A 15,559-nucleotide genomic window follows, 5' to 3' on the forward strand; every position below is an offset into this window, starting at 1 on the left:
CTCAGTGTCCACCGAGAAGAGGTGGAGATAACTGCAGAGAGGGAGGTCTGGGCATCTCTGGTTAGACTGCTGCCCCTGTGACCTGGACCACGGTAGGCAGCGGAAATTGGATGGTAGCTTGCCTTTTAATGTACAGAGTGTGAGTGCATTAGCAACTCAGATTGAGATTTGATGCACAGCCCTATTTCCAGCGTTAAGAGTAATGTGTTGATCACAGCCAGTATTAAACAAAGCGACCATATCTGTGAATTAAAGTGACCATATCTTTAATGCATTTAAAAAGGATGCCTAGAAAGAAACTTTTATTTCCAGATGGTAACAAAAAAAGCCCTGCTTTCATGTGCATTTTGATGGTTCACTGATATTGACTCTAAAAATTGGGGATACTGATGTGTCAGAAAGATTTATAAGTCCTATTGTTGAGAATCAGAGAATAAAACAGGAAAAGAAAAAAAAGAAGACAGGAAAAAGGCACTTGTGACTAATGATGACCTAAAAGCACTAAATAAGTTATACCATAACTACACTTTCAGGGGGGCTCAATGGATAAGTGCTACTGTTGTTGGTCTGACTACGAATACTGGTCCTTAGCAGACAAAAATTTAAAGGAAAAGAAAAAGAGAATCAGTTTGAATCAGAGGAATAAGAAGAACTGAAACTGGAGAAGATAAGCATTCAAAGAAGAGGAAGGACTTGAAAGGGCTGGATAAAGATAAAACAGCAAAGACTTAAAAACAAAAGAAGAACAGAAGATTTCTTTCACAAGGAATTTGAACAACAAAGGAGGAGAAGAGCTTTCTGCTGTATCTTCTTTGGACAATTAAGAAGTTTAAGTACTTAAAACAAAAACCTTTTTTATAGTTGGACCTTTTTCACATAAGGTCTTAAACACTGTAGCTCTGAAGAATTGTATAAGATAATAACACTCAGCACATTAAAAAAAAAAAAAGACTGGTTGTCGGATTTAATGATACTGCTCAAATCCTTGGGTAGAGTAATGATATTTCATCTGTGTCTTTGATATTATTGAGGCACTGGATGTTTCAAATTTGGACCCAGAATATTTATCACTTCTTCATCCAACTCTGAAAATAACATTCCCTGGGAGGCAACGCTATATTTGCAGCATAAAACAAACAAAACGGTACCACAGTTTTATTTCAAAGAGAATGCTTTGTTAACTAGAGAGACTACGTTGTTCCTTGGAGTCCAGCCAGCAGGGAGCTTGGATGTGTGAGATGCAACAAGCTTCTAAGAGGTAGACATCAGTGGATTACTGTGTTCAAATCTTGTAAGTCTTGTACCATTTACCATTGACCAGCAAATTACTATCTATCTTAAATCAAAAACTGGGCAGCGCTTTTATATAGAAGGCAAGAGTAAAGCGCAGCACCTCTCTCATCCTGCTGTCGCTGAGTTATAAATTCTACATCAGGACTGGACACCAAAGGCTTGTGCCATCTCTACACAATAGAGTCTTCAACATATGTGAAAGACCAAGAAAAGTCAGACTAGACTGACCGCATGAGTGTTAACCCTTGGGCAGAGGAGGCATGGAGCCTGTCATCACAGAATTTTGAAGCCATTTCAGAAAAGTCAGATCAGTTTCAGATAAAAGGAAACTGCTCCCAGCTTCTCCTCCTTCACTCATCGCTGCGTGATTAAACTCCCACTGATACCACAGGGAGTCAGAGTGTTTTATAAAAATAAAAAAAAAGCTTCAAGAAATCTTTCCTTCATTTTAAATGTCTGTATTTCTGAGGCTAAACTGAGGATATACAAAGGTATTTTCTTGGCAGGATCTACTTTAGTATGTGGGGAAGAAAGGTGTTTTTGTCAGAATTAACAAGTGAAAATGTCAACAGACTTCTGTCTGCATCTGAAAAAAGAAAAATGTAAAATTGAATTTACATAGCGACACAGGAGAGAGTAATAGAAGCAATATTTTAAAAGCTATGATAAGTTTTGCTCTTGGTAGTGTTGAATAATTTAGGGTACTCGTTATAAATTAAAATAGTTTACAGCAAGAATAACTGGAGTAGCATTTTACCAGTGGAGACAGCTCCGAGTAAAGAAATCAATAATGATTTTAAATATGGTCAAGTGACACTGGTTTCTCATAAACTGGAATGCTTCCAGCTATTAATGCTAATGCAGTGGTTCAGTGTCAGAAAACGAAGCACTTGGAAATAACCCACAATAACCGGCGTCATTATTTTTACGTTTTGTCCAATAAAAATTTGCCAGTATTTAGACTTAATGGCAGTTACTTTACAATAATATGTGATAAGCATTTCACTACGTACCAAGGTGTTTTCTAAACCAATGTGCCACATTTAGAATCACCAGTTAACAAAAAAAGCCTGCCTTTGTATTGTGGGAGGACGCACCAAAGCCACAGAAAGGACCCAGCCAACCCGCGGACCTGAACAGTGGTAGCCACTGCACCACCAAATTCTCAGGACACACACTGGCTTTCATGTTTTGTTTACTACAGAGAAAACTTTCCGAACACTGTCACCTGGAGATGGAATTTTGAGTCAGATTTTGAACTTGTATAGCTTAGAACAAACACGCACACACAGTATATATATATATACACACATTACCAGTCAAAAGTTTGGACCTTCTCATTTAATGTTTTTTCTTTATTTTTGCTACTTTCTACATTGTAGCTATATACTGAAGACATCGGATAACATAAAGCAAAATCTCTGGAATTATGTAGCAAAGAAAAAATTGGATGAATAACTCTAAATATGTCTTGCATTTTAGATTCCTCAAAGTAGCCACCCTTTGCTTTGTGCAATTTATTGCTTTCTAAATGGGTTTGGGACCATCAGGTGTGTTGTGCAGAAGTCAGGTTGATACACAGCTGGCAGCCCTATTTAACAACTGTTAGAATTCATATTATGGCAAAAACCAATCAGCTAAGTAAAGAGAAACGACTTTAAGCACTGAAAGTCAAGGAAATCTCACATTAACGGCACCTCGGATCAGAGCCCAAATAGATGCCACACAGAGTTCCAGTTCAGACACATCTCTACATCAACTGTTCAGGAGACTGCGTGCATGGTCCCCGCCGTGCATGGAGGAGGTGATCAACAAGTGCTCAACATCTGTGGGAACTCCAAGACTGTTGGAAAACCATTTCAGGTGACTACCTCATGAAGCTCATTAAGAGAATACCAATAGTGTGCAACAAAGGAAATCTCAAAGGGGGGCTATTTTGAAGAATCTAAAATACTAAACATGTTTTGATTTATTTTCACATTTTGTTTACTACAGGTTTATCCAACTTTAACAGCTAGCATATATTCTTTCTTGCTGAAAGAATAACAAAAATCACTGATGACTCGCTTTTAAATGAGAGCAGGTACACGGCTTCTGCACAAAGACGTAAACACAAAGCGCAGACCCGCAGATCAGAATCAGTGAGATGTCGCCTTTCTCACCCGACGGCACGGACACGGTCGGGGCTGAAAGCAGACAGCTCGCTGATTCTGATGTTTCGGCGGGTCCGCACTTTGTGTTCACACCCTTTTTGCGCTGATTCTAAATCTGTTAGTTTTATCTCTCTCCAAACAATATTGACCGAACGAGCAGCAAACGAAGATCCAAACTACGCTTCACATAAACATCGTCATGGACTCCCTCTGACTTTTGCTGTTTTGCTTCCACCAATTAAATCACACTTCATGCACAGCTCTCTCTCTCTCTCTCTCTCTGTACTTCAAGAACAGTTTCCCGTCTATCCCCGAAATCTGTTTTCTGCATTATTCGCTTGCTTGTTACGCACAAGACTACAGTTATTTACAGCGCTGTCGGCCGATGTTTTTTTTTTTTTTTCCTTTTACTTACTTCCGAAAAGAAAACCTAACTTCTGCCGTTCAATACTGAACAAATTTAAACTTTTTAAAATTGTACAAAATGCAAAACGCTTAGTCGTGTCTCTGATAAAACCGCTGTAACTTCAGAGGTAATGTTCATAAGTTGATTAATGGTTTTCTTTCGTTTGTGATCTACTGCAGAATATTTTTGTAAAACCCCAGGCCAGGAAAATCACCTTCATGTTTTTCTGTGTTTTATCTTCAGCTACTTTGACACAAAAGCATCTGCTGTGACGCTCACACCTTTGATAAAGTCTGGAAAGTGTCAGCTTCCTTTTTATAGATACAAAAATATGTAAATGTATTGATCTGAATTATAATATTTCTGACTGAGGCAAAATTTCCCAGATTCAAATCGAATTGAATCGAATCAAATCGTGGATCGAATCGATTCTAGAAATCAGTGACGATACCCAGACCTACTAACGAGACAAAGGAAGCAAAACCAGACAGATTAACATAAGACATGGAGCTTCAAAGTAAAACAGGAAACATAACACAGAGACACAGACTTGACATGGGGATACAGCAGACATGGGAGACAGCAACTATGGATCACAGACAGAAAACCAGAAGACAAACAAACAAAACCCACACAGAGAACCTACAATTAAAATAATCCAATAACCCGTAAGACAAAGAAATCTAGAATATAAAGAAACAAACAAAATCAAAGAACCAAAAACACGAAACACTGGGTCGACGACCCAGGCACCTTAACAGGTGACTTACTAAAGCAAAAGCTTGACAATGTTAAAGCAAAGCTGTTTAAAGGACACCCATTGTAGAGTTAATGACAGCTGGTTCCACTCTGATTTAAACAAAAAAGTAACAGCAGGAGACTTTACATTTGCAGCTGCACAGATACTAAAATATACCATCGACAGTTAAGTAAAATAAAAGTTACTTCAACACTGTGCAAACTGGAGTAAATGCCAGACAACTTTGTTTTTCAAAAGAATAAATAAATTGCCTCCTTTTTCCACACAGACAATTAAAGGAGAACAAAAGCCAGCGAGTGACAGAGAAACAGAGTGAGGGGGACTGCAGAGATCAGACGGCCTGAGCAGGTGTTGAACAAAGAGACAGAACACAGACTGGAAAGCCACAAGAGCATGAAAGGTCCCCATGCACATACAACAAGGTAGCGACCCCTGCAGCACTGTGGACAAGCAGGCTGCAAGAGGCTGGAGCAAAAACTAAGTGGACAGTAAAGTCCATCAAAGCTTATTGCAACTACAACACAGATAAGACACTCAATGCACTCTGATTGTTTTAGCACATTTTTTTTCAATCCACATTTTCTTCTGCAATCCTACTGTGTTTTGAACTTTCACAATTTCGGTTGTAAATCTAAATCGAGAGCTAGAAAATTGAACAAAAAGGTATAATAAACAGACTTGGCTCATCTTGCTGAGGGTGCTTACCTTTGGTGCTGACAATCTTAGAAGTGAGCTCCAAAGTCTCTATGTCCTCAGATCCAATGTTCTCTAAGGTGATGGTCAACTGCTGCGTCTCTCCGTTGAACAGCTGGACAGACACGGAGCTAGACAGCTCTTCTTTGGACATGGGGTGAGGTGTGTAGGCTGACCTGTAGGTAGGTTCAGAGAAACACATGGCCATTATAACTAATCACAGATTAGGTGAATAGCCTTGAAATACAATCATATATGCATCATGTGGTATGTAGAAGTCTTGAGCCACCCCCCCATTTTATTCAAAAGAGAGTTTAAGGTGCTGCTTCTCAGGATAGATGAAGGTGTGTGTGTCTCCTCATATATTATGTTAGCCTAGCAGCTAGCCACGACATAGATAATTATTTCAACCTGTCCTATTTCACTAAGCTTTCAAACACTGCTGCTATTTAGCTTTACATCTTAATTTACAACCAAAGTTAAAGCAGTGCTCTATCTTGCTGGAAATGGTATATGATCTTTAGATGTCAAATTAACTAGCTAACTTACAGCCAACATCTGACCTTTCTAAACCTCATAAATCTTCATTTTCATGGAAGCCTGAACTTTAAACTTTATTGTAGCATGTCTGAGAACAACCACACCGATCATTTTATTGAAGCTGTAAGATTAACTTGGAGCCTTTTCAGTGATGCTTCACCATTCATTTGCACTGAATGAGCATCCATCCATTCTCTTCTGCGTATCCAATTCAGGGTCACGGGGGGGGGGGCTGGAGCCTATTCCAGCTGCCTTAGGGCAGGAGGGGTACACCCTGGCTAACACAGGGACAGACAACTATTTGCAGTCGCATTCATACCTGTGGGCAATTTAGAATTATCACCTAACCCCACTAAATACATGTCTGTAGTGGGAGGAGGCCAAAGCACCTGGGGAGAACATGCAAACCCCACACAGAAAGACCCTGAGGCCAGATGGTGGGAACTGAACTCAGGACCGTCTTGCAGGCAACAACACTAACCCGCTCCTGCCACATTTGGACTCAGAAATATTATTTTTAATGACATGGGGCATGCCAGCAAAAGATTCAGTCTCCAAACTAGAATTTCAATGTTCTAAAATATTAAAACTACAAATTTTGAGTTAATGTTTAGAATTCAAATGGTATAAATGTGAAAAGTGGAGCCTTAGATACTGCCGTTTAGTGCTGTAGGCAAAAAAAGTCTGTGAGGCACCCTGTAGAGACTCTCAGAGCTTTGAAGTCAAAACTCAAGGTCTACCTGTGCATCCTGTGAGAACACCACACACTAGAGCCAAATATTACACTTCTGTTCGAGTAGACACACGAACTATATTCCAGCATTAGAGAATAAAAAGATTTTCCACATCAAAAGCTGATGAGTGCTGTACTTACACAGGCATGACCTAAATAGTGAATTTTAAAGCAGCTTTCCTGTCAGAATGATTTACAAAAGTCCAGACGGCGTGCATTACCTGCTATTTACTGGTAGAAATCTTACCACGTGACTTCTACTTTCATTTCTCAAATAACACACAATCTTGGGCTATAATGTGGTTCATGACCTGGGTTTAAAATAAGCTTTACACTGTTGATTTCTTTGAAGTGTTTCTGTTCTCACCACAGGATCCCAATATGCTTGCTATGATATAACTTTGGTTTGTAATTGGTATGACCTTAAGACCACTCAGCCACAAAGCGATCCCTTTTTCATAGCTATACTTGAACACAAACATTTCATGAAATAAACACAAATACTAACACAGGCAACTTTTACATAATGGTGTAAACCTGAAACCTGCACATGCACTCGAGGGCAAACTGCATCACGTTGGCCAAAAACACACTACTCAAAATGTTAACTTTTCTTACTTTTGGGCGTAAAAACTATGAGTAGAGAGGAGTCCGTGAGTTGTACAACAGTCGCACATTTGTCATTGTTTTGGCTCTGTACCTCAGCACAATGGATGTGCAATGAAACAATGACCATAAAGCTAAAGTGCTGACTTTAAGCTTTAAAGGTGTTTGAGGGTGTTCACATCAATCATGGATGAACAAAGCAAGACTCTTTGCCCTTCCTATGTTTTTATGGGAAAATGTTCTTGTCTGTTGACGCAGTCTAACACTTCAATTTACTTTACTAAAGATAAAAATGAGGCCAAAAGGCCAACGCTAGTAGAGAGAAACCACAAAGCATAACATGATTTTCAGTGGTTAAATAATTTACCAAGTACCGTAAATGTCGGGCTATAAGCCGCTACTTTTTGCACAAGCTTTGAACCCTGCGGCTTTTAGTCAGGTGCGGCTTTTCTATGGATTGTCCATGATTTTTGTCATATCGTAAGACGATTTGTTTTGTGTGTTCCGCTGTTGTACGGCACTACGTTGCCTGGCGGAAGGATCGGGGTTCAAGAGTGGTATGTTAGTCACATGTCCGTCCGCCAGGCAACGTAGTGCCGTACGAAGTAGCGCGAAAAACAAACTTCAAAGTAGCGCTACGCATTCAGCGGGAGGCGTGGATGATGAGCGGCGATAAACTTGCAAGTTATGCCCAAAAAGCAAGTTATGCCCAACTCCACCGGTGGATTCTGACAGCGTGGAAAAGTGTGAAAACATCCACGATCACCAACGGATTTTGAAGGGCTGGACTGCTGCATGATGGAGAGGAGGACACCGCCACGGCCCTTCTGAGGGTGTTCGACTCTGACACTGACAATGAGGATTTCTTTGGTTTTGAAAGTGACAACGAAGGAGAGAAGAAGAGTGGATGACGAAGCCATCCTGAGCCTGTTTGTATCCGACACTGGAGAAGAGGACTTTGGTGGTTTTAGTGCGCAGGAAGAAGATAAAGATGGTGGTGAATGACTGACTTTTCTTCTTGTTAAAGCTGTGTCACTGCACCTGAGCCTAAAAGGTAGTCCGAATCTATTTTTCTGGTGTGCTGTAGGCTACTGTTATGTACTACATGTGCAAATATGTACCCATAACTTGTTTTTCAAAATATTAATAAAAGTGATGTCTCCAAACAGCCATCTCTTTCCTGACAATTCCCTTTGTGCATATTCTCTTACATATGATAAGTCAACATTGAAACACCTGCGGCTTTTGGTCAGGTGCGGCTAATGTATGTACAAAACAGGATTTTCCCCTGATTTTAGCTTGTGCGGCTAATATTTAGGTGCGCTTTGTAGTCCGGGAAATACGGTAGTTATGAAATACTTTAGCCTTTTGCTGTGGGCATCAAAATGTTGTATTAAATATATGTAACCCAGTCTAGCTAATTTGGCTGCCAGCTAATGTAATTAGTGTTGAAGTGTTATCTTTGTTAAACAGGTGTTGTGAACCACATATAAACCTTTCGTCACCCAATTTGGCAAAGCAAGGCTTACCCAGTGTTTACCCCTGGCCTACTGAGACCTGTGACATTATCAGCATAGCAACACAGTCAGATCTTTTCTACACTGACTGTTAGTGAACAATTAGTGTCATAGCAAAGACAGCGTGCAGAGAGTTCCTGACCGTGGCAGTGACGTCTGGAGCTGGAGGCGAGGAAGAGCGGGAATGACCTCCACTAAACAGCCGCTAGTCTTCACACCAGGCAGGCCATCCAGCAGGCAATCACTGGTTACACCAAACACTGACGTGTGGTAACCTGGGTTCAAATAGAAAATAGAATCTTTAGTGGATGAAATTACTGGAGTGGAATGGTGAACCACTGACCTTTAAAAAGGAGTCTGACTCAAAAGTGTGTGCAAAAACACAAGCTAATCTTTCCAGCTAATTATTATGTGCAACAATCCAAGTAATGAAAAAATCTTTTCAGCCACACTGACCGTTGACAGTAATGTTCCCGGCTGTACGTGGGACGCCAACCAGAGTAACAGGGTACAGGCCAGACTCGGCAGGCAGAGACAGCGCTGCAGGCAGAGATTCAAATTCTACTCCAGAGGTCAGCAAACCCTGAATGCAACACACAAGAGGAGTAGGAATGACCAAGATGTAATGCAGAAATCACAATCAGCAAAAGCCACTGTGCCAAAACCAAGGAAAACTGACTGCAAAACCAGTCTCTCATCTTTTGGCCCAACACGGTTCCTCATTTGTTTTCCTTTTGAAAAAGCAGAGTGAGGTGCAGCAGATCAATTTTCCAACACCAATTCCGTGTGAAGTATCTCTCAAAACATTTCAAATGATCCATCATCTTAATCTATCCACGATGTCCTGAAGATTAAATTTCTGGCGGAATGAGATGGCCATTTCCATGGAAGAAAATCATTCTCTGCGGGAAATGACCATTTGAGCCATGTATGCCTGAGAGGTGAATGAAAATAAGTCCTACTGATGACAACACAGAAGGAAGGGGGATCAAAAAGGTTTCAAATTCAGCTGGCCAAATCCAGATATTATAGAGAGCAGCAGATTCTGTTCAAGTGTTTTTTATGCATTACAAAATCTTGCACTGGCCGTCCAAAGGGTAACTTTGAACCGTTAAATCAAAGTGTCTGAACTAAATTGAAATCAACTGTAAGATGTTGGTGATGTGAAGAATAGCTCAGATAATATTTCTGGTTTATTACACCTACAGCTAAGCCATAGATATCAAAATGATTATTTTGAAGTGTGACAGGTCAAAAAATAAATTATGATAAATTGCTGAAGGTAACGTTAACATTAAGACCTTATAAAAGGTGAAAATCTTGTAGAAATTAATTGGATCTTATATGTGAAAGAAAGAAATTGAAAAGTCCCAAAAAAAACATATTAAAAAAACAGACATTGAAAACAGGCATTAAAAAAATTGAAAATCTCTCTCGCAAAACATCTCACTACTTTTAAAATTAGATCAATTCTGTCTCAGAATGATGCTGAGAAACCACTTCATGAATTCATCACTTCCGAACTGGTCCATTGTAATTCATTATGAGGCTGTTCTAAATCTCTCCACTCACTACAGTGGGAGTACCATCAAGGACTAGGAAGAGAGACCATATTTTCCCCACATTAGCTTCTCTCCACTGACCCAATTAAATCCAAAACTGAGTTTAAAATCCTTCTCCTCACATTCAAAGTCTTCAAAAACATCAGGCTCAATCAAATCTTAAAGACTTTTTAAGTATAGTATTCATATTGTCCAAAAACGCATATCACTTTCAGGCTGCAGGCTTACTTCTGGGTCCTAGAGGACAAGAAAGAAACAGTGGTGAACCAGTGACAGGGTCATGGGCAGGCAAGCCTCGCTGATGCACAGCGAAGGCTGATTGACCTCAGTGGTCCAATCTAACTGATGAGCTGCTGTAGCTGAAACTGCTGAAAAAGTTTGTTGACTCTGATAGAAAGGAGTCAGAATACACAGAGCATCAGAGTTTGTTGCACAGCTGCAGACCGGTCAGGGTGCCCATGCTGATCTCCATCCACCACCCAAACTGCCACGTACCATCTACCCAAGTATCGTTGCAGACCATTCACACCCTTTCATGGAAACTGATGACAGTGGTGTGTTTTTAGCAGGATAATGCGCCCTACCACAAAACAAAAACTGTTCATAAATCATCTGAGGAGCACAACAATGGGTTTTAGGCGTTGATCTCCAAATTCTCTGTGTCTCATTCCAATCCAGAATCTGTGGGATGTGCTGGACAAACAAGTCTGCTGCATGGTGCCCCCATCTCATAACTTGCAGGACTTAAAGGATCTAAAGTTAATATCTTGGTGTCAGATACCACATTACACCTTCAGCACTGCTTCAGGAGTCTAGCAGAGTCCTCAACAGGTCAGGGCTGTTTAGGCAGCAAAAAAGGGACCGATACAATATTAGTCAGGTTGTCATAATATTATACCTGATCAGTGTATATGCTGCAGCATATCATTAGTGTTTCGTTCTGTCTCCTTATGCTATCATTGGTTGTTTTCTCTTTCCCCAAACCCCGAACCTCTCACACCAAATGCATCTCTCTGAGCCTGGTTCTGCTAGAGAATTATTCCTATGAAGGGGAGTTTTTCCTGCCCACCATCGCAAAGTGTTTGCACAAAGGGGCTCCACTGATTGTTGGTTTTTCTCCCCTATACTGCAGGGTCTTTACCTTAAAATATAAAGCACCTTTATGCAGCTGTCATTGTGATTTCTTGCTATATTGTTGACCTGAAATGAACTGAAATGACTTGAAAAACACTAAAAATGAGTCATCACTCAACATTGTAGTCCATAGTGACATCTACCACCAGGTACTAAATGTAATTGCACTAGAAAAAGAATACATGTATCATGGAACATCAATTAAATCAGGCTAGATACTAAAATCCTTATTTGAGAGATTCACTGAAAAACCTACTACACACTTACTGCCACAGTAAAGACAGTAACTTCATGACTGTTCTGGGGGACAGACATTGATCTAAGCAATAAGAAGAATGTGGGGAAGAAACGTTTCGTCACTCAACCAAGTGACTTCTTTGATTTGGAGCAACACACTTTTTGAATTACACCATCAGCTGATACAGAGGTCGTTCAAATGACTGTGATGAATGGCTATGGATAATTGTTGGATTCTGACCCCTTACCAGTCTGTACCGCATACTGGGCATCCAGCCGAACACTTCTGTTTGAGCTCCGCTTCCACAAGGACAGATACAGAAACGTTTTACCACCTCAAGACTTTTTATAACATTTTGTAAAACCTTCCAAGGTATTTTGTTTTGTGATATTTTATTTATTCTACTGCATTAAGATGTTTTTCAAGTTTTGGCTGGTGTAACACAGTAATATGCCAACGTTTAGGATAAGTTCTTATCTCATTTGGTAACACTATGAAGTAATGGATCTGTGACTCAAATTTCTTTGATCAAATGTCTCGATGGCGACATACCCCATCAATACTGCTGTCAGGATTAGAAGAATATTCTGTCTTTATCCTTAATGCATTGGAAAACATGTCTGATCTGAATTAGTTCATGATGTTTTCTTGAAAACAAAGAAAATCCTTTCAAATTATTCCCATTTCATTTTCAATTTTACATGTTTTTAAAGATCTTGTGATTGTGAAGAACCCTTAATTTGTTTCCCCACTTTTATTATTTTTTTTATCAAATTAAATTTCTGTTGGAATAATTTTGCTAGCAAACAAGCCAAACAAATCACGTAACTTTTTGGCACTTATTAGCAATCTCAGCAGCCTGTACTACCTGGTGTTGATCACAACAGGATGTGAAATTAACTGTCTGTAGGAGTCTGAAGGGAAAAATCCCAGCTTGTGCCCACTTGGCTGGAGTGGAAGAAAAAAAATCCTCTAAGTTTCAATTCTAGTCAGTAAATCTGTGGCTTTCAAGTTTTCTTATAAATGCTTAATCATGTCCCCTCGAGTAACTATTTACATTCCCAGTACACTCAGCCTTGTTTAACAAGGCAGACTGAGGTGACGTAATGACTGCATCAATCCCTAAAAGCAGACACTACCTCACTAGAGAGAAGGCTGCCTAAGAGCTGAGGCTCTGAGGTGCCACCGCTGTGATTTAAGCGCTTACTGCTTTCACTTCATGACATTACAAGCTTTTTTTAATAGCAGAAGCATCAGTGAAAAGCTACTCGAAACAGCTGATCTGTTTTCTGCCTTTAAAAGGTTCATTAGCTTGTTTCATTAACAATAAGAAACCAGGTGAAGCAAAGTGAGCAGCACTGTTTGAGTTTTACTAACAGAATGCACTTATCCCTTTGATTTGTCTCATGTCACTATAGCATGAATATTATTTGTGATTACTTTGGCAACAACAAACGTTTTATAACAAAAGCCAGACAGCAGACATTTCTATTAAATTTGCTTTTTTTTTCCTGAAGAAAATGATTAGTCCATATTTATTATAACTATCTGGGCTGACCTGAGTAAATGAAAGAGGAAATAAAAATCAAAGAGTCATTTTAACAGAAAGCAAACAGATACCCCAACTTGTTTGTTGAAAGTATGAAAGAAGCATCTGATGGTGACCCCTCTGAAAATGAAAAGCTGACGGTTGTAGTAAAAAGCACCACTTTAACGGAAAATCGATAAAGCACAAAGCAAAGCTGTGTGTTAGCGCTGAAGTCGTGTGGTGACTCAGAAGGAGAGGCTGCCTTGCCAAACTAAAGGGTCACCTTGATGAGAGAAGAAGGAAAAGTGACCCTGTGTGTTTGTGTGTTTCAGAGAGCTGGTTTTGTACAGTGGATAAATGGTTGTTCTAGTGTACCGGCAGTCACTTTGTCTGGGTTACAGGGGCGCTCTTGGCAGCTTACGTCATTCTGTCTGTCTACCAGCGTGACTCTACAACACCACCTAAGGTTCCCAGCTGCCATGGAGATGTGAAAGCTTCAGTCTCCATCTGTGAACTGATCAGTTTACCTGTAGGTGGGGAGGAGATGGTGGCATATCTGACCTTGTCTGTGTGACAAATTCACCTTACAACATACTGGCATAGTAGCATCTTAAACCTCTTCCCTTGGGCTTTGCACAGGTTTTTGACATTATAGGGTAGGTAAACACAGGTGTTACCAATCACATTAATGCAGAACCCTAATTAATATGATTAGTAACAACTGTGTTTACCTAATATTTCATGTTAGACCTAATGGCTCAACACAGCTGCTTAACCATTTATTGAAAAAGTAAAATAAGCACTTACAAGACATTTTTGACACTTCTATAAATAAACCGAAAACTAAACAGTGTTAAACGATGAATTTAGCCAGGTATCATTATGCAACAGTAGTTTGCGGCAGGTAATTTCAAATGCAGAGTTTCTGAGCTCAACAAACATAACCAAACACACAAACTGTTTATGTGCAGTTTGTCTCATAGTGTGCTGCTTAGCTAAAGCTACAGCAGCTCGTCTGTTGGCTCGGAGTACATGGGCCTGCCTTCGCTCCCCATGTGCATTTGCATTTGCTGCCCATGATCTGTGTCTGGTTTACCTCTGTTTCTTTCTTGGACCACTTTTGATAGACACTGACCACTGCCCATTTTTTCTGCATTCAACACAACCCTCTGAGGACAAAAGTTTTAGTTTAACTTGAATATATCCCACCCACTAACAGGGACCACGATATAAATTGTGATGGCTGCATGCAACCACACAATTGAAATACTTAGATAATACTCATTTGATCTTTTTGTCTTATGTTTACATTATGCTCTAAAGCTTCTGTGATCATAAGTTAACTAATTTGATATTTTGAGTTTACCTGTAATGCATGACAGCACTAGGCTATAGTCCAAATGGTGGCATAGACTTTGCTTTGCATTGTTTGTTATTTTATATAGGTATATGTTATATTAATTATATTTCTGCTCTTTCTGAGTTACCTGATCTCTGCTCCAGTCCTTCCTGGTTTGGCTGAAAGTGGAGGCTGAGGGTGGAGCTGGTTTAAATGCAGAAGCCAATAAAATGGACTGAACCATCTATTGTGATCATGTAGGGGGAATGGGGTTCTTCTTGAATGATGGTTAGCTGTTATCTCTCTAGTTTTCACCTTTGGTGTATATAGTGGTTTGTTCATTTGCTATATAACTGGAGCTGTTTCTCATTTGGGCAGGTCAGTTTGTTATGTTTTTGTTAAGTGACTTTTGAGTAGCGTTCTGTTAAGTTAACCTCTTTTATGGGACCACTTGGTTCTTAAAAAGTTTATTTTTGTTATTTTGAATTTTTGCAATCATCTTGTCATTTTTGGGGTATAATAAAACCCATTTTTTCAAAGATTACATTTGTGTCTGTTCCTGGCTGCTTGGTTCATGACATAAATATATAATAACAACTAGGCTTCTTGGCACATGATGATTTGGTATTGCACTGCAGTATACAGTGGATGAAATATACAGTTCAGATTTCAAACAGCACTACAAAATAACCAACGCACAATAGCACACCATAAAGTGAACACTGAGTGGTCAGTTCAAACACAATACATAGTACTTAGTGTCTACAAAAACACTCATGCTATTAAAATTATTGTGCTTGTTTGACTCTAAGCACACAATTTAACCCACAAATTCTGACTGAAACTGTGACTTTTTTTTCCTCCTTTGTTCTTTCAGTTTATCTTTGATATACCATCATTATACTTCACTGAGGAGGTTTGAGGGTTTAAGAATCATCTGTTGGATGATAACATAAATGTGTATAATGTTTTCTCATATTCCAGAGTGATGCTGTCTTTCCAGATATTTGAATATGGATTCCTCCTGGAATCAGCAGAAAGACAAAGTAATCTTTTT

The 15,559-nt window shown here is 39.6% G+C and overlaps 1 protein-coding gene across 3 annotated transcripts in view; it reads right to left on the minus strand.

Annotated features, from left to right (window-relative positions):
• The window catches only part of trappc9 (trafficking protein particle complex subunit 9), a 242,605-nt gene that overhangs the window by 174,394 nt on the left and 52,652 nt on the right, over positions 1-15,559 (minus strand). For all 3 annotated transcript variants that reach the window (XM_080863780.1, XM_080863781.1, XM_080863782.1), the window contains 3 exons: positions 9,158-9,284; positions 8,844-8,976; positions 5,318-5,481 (listed from right to left, as the gene is read on the minus strand). In XM_080863780.1, coding sequence (XP_080719906.1) covers positions 5,318-5,481; positions 8,844-8,976; positions 9,158-9,284 — 424 coding nt within the window. The remainder of the gene's footprint in view (positions 1-5,317; positions 5,482-8,843; positions 8,977-9,157; positions 9,285-15,559) is intronic.

The sequence above is a fragment of the Rhamphochromis sp. 'chilingali' genome (genome assembly GCF_963969265.1).
Source record: "Rhamphochromis sp. 'chilingali' genome assembly, chromosome: 17".
Lineage (NCBI taxonomy): Eukaryota > Metazoa > Chordata > Actinopteri > Cichliformes > Cichlidae > Rhamphochromis > Rhamphochromis sp. 'chilingali'.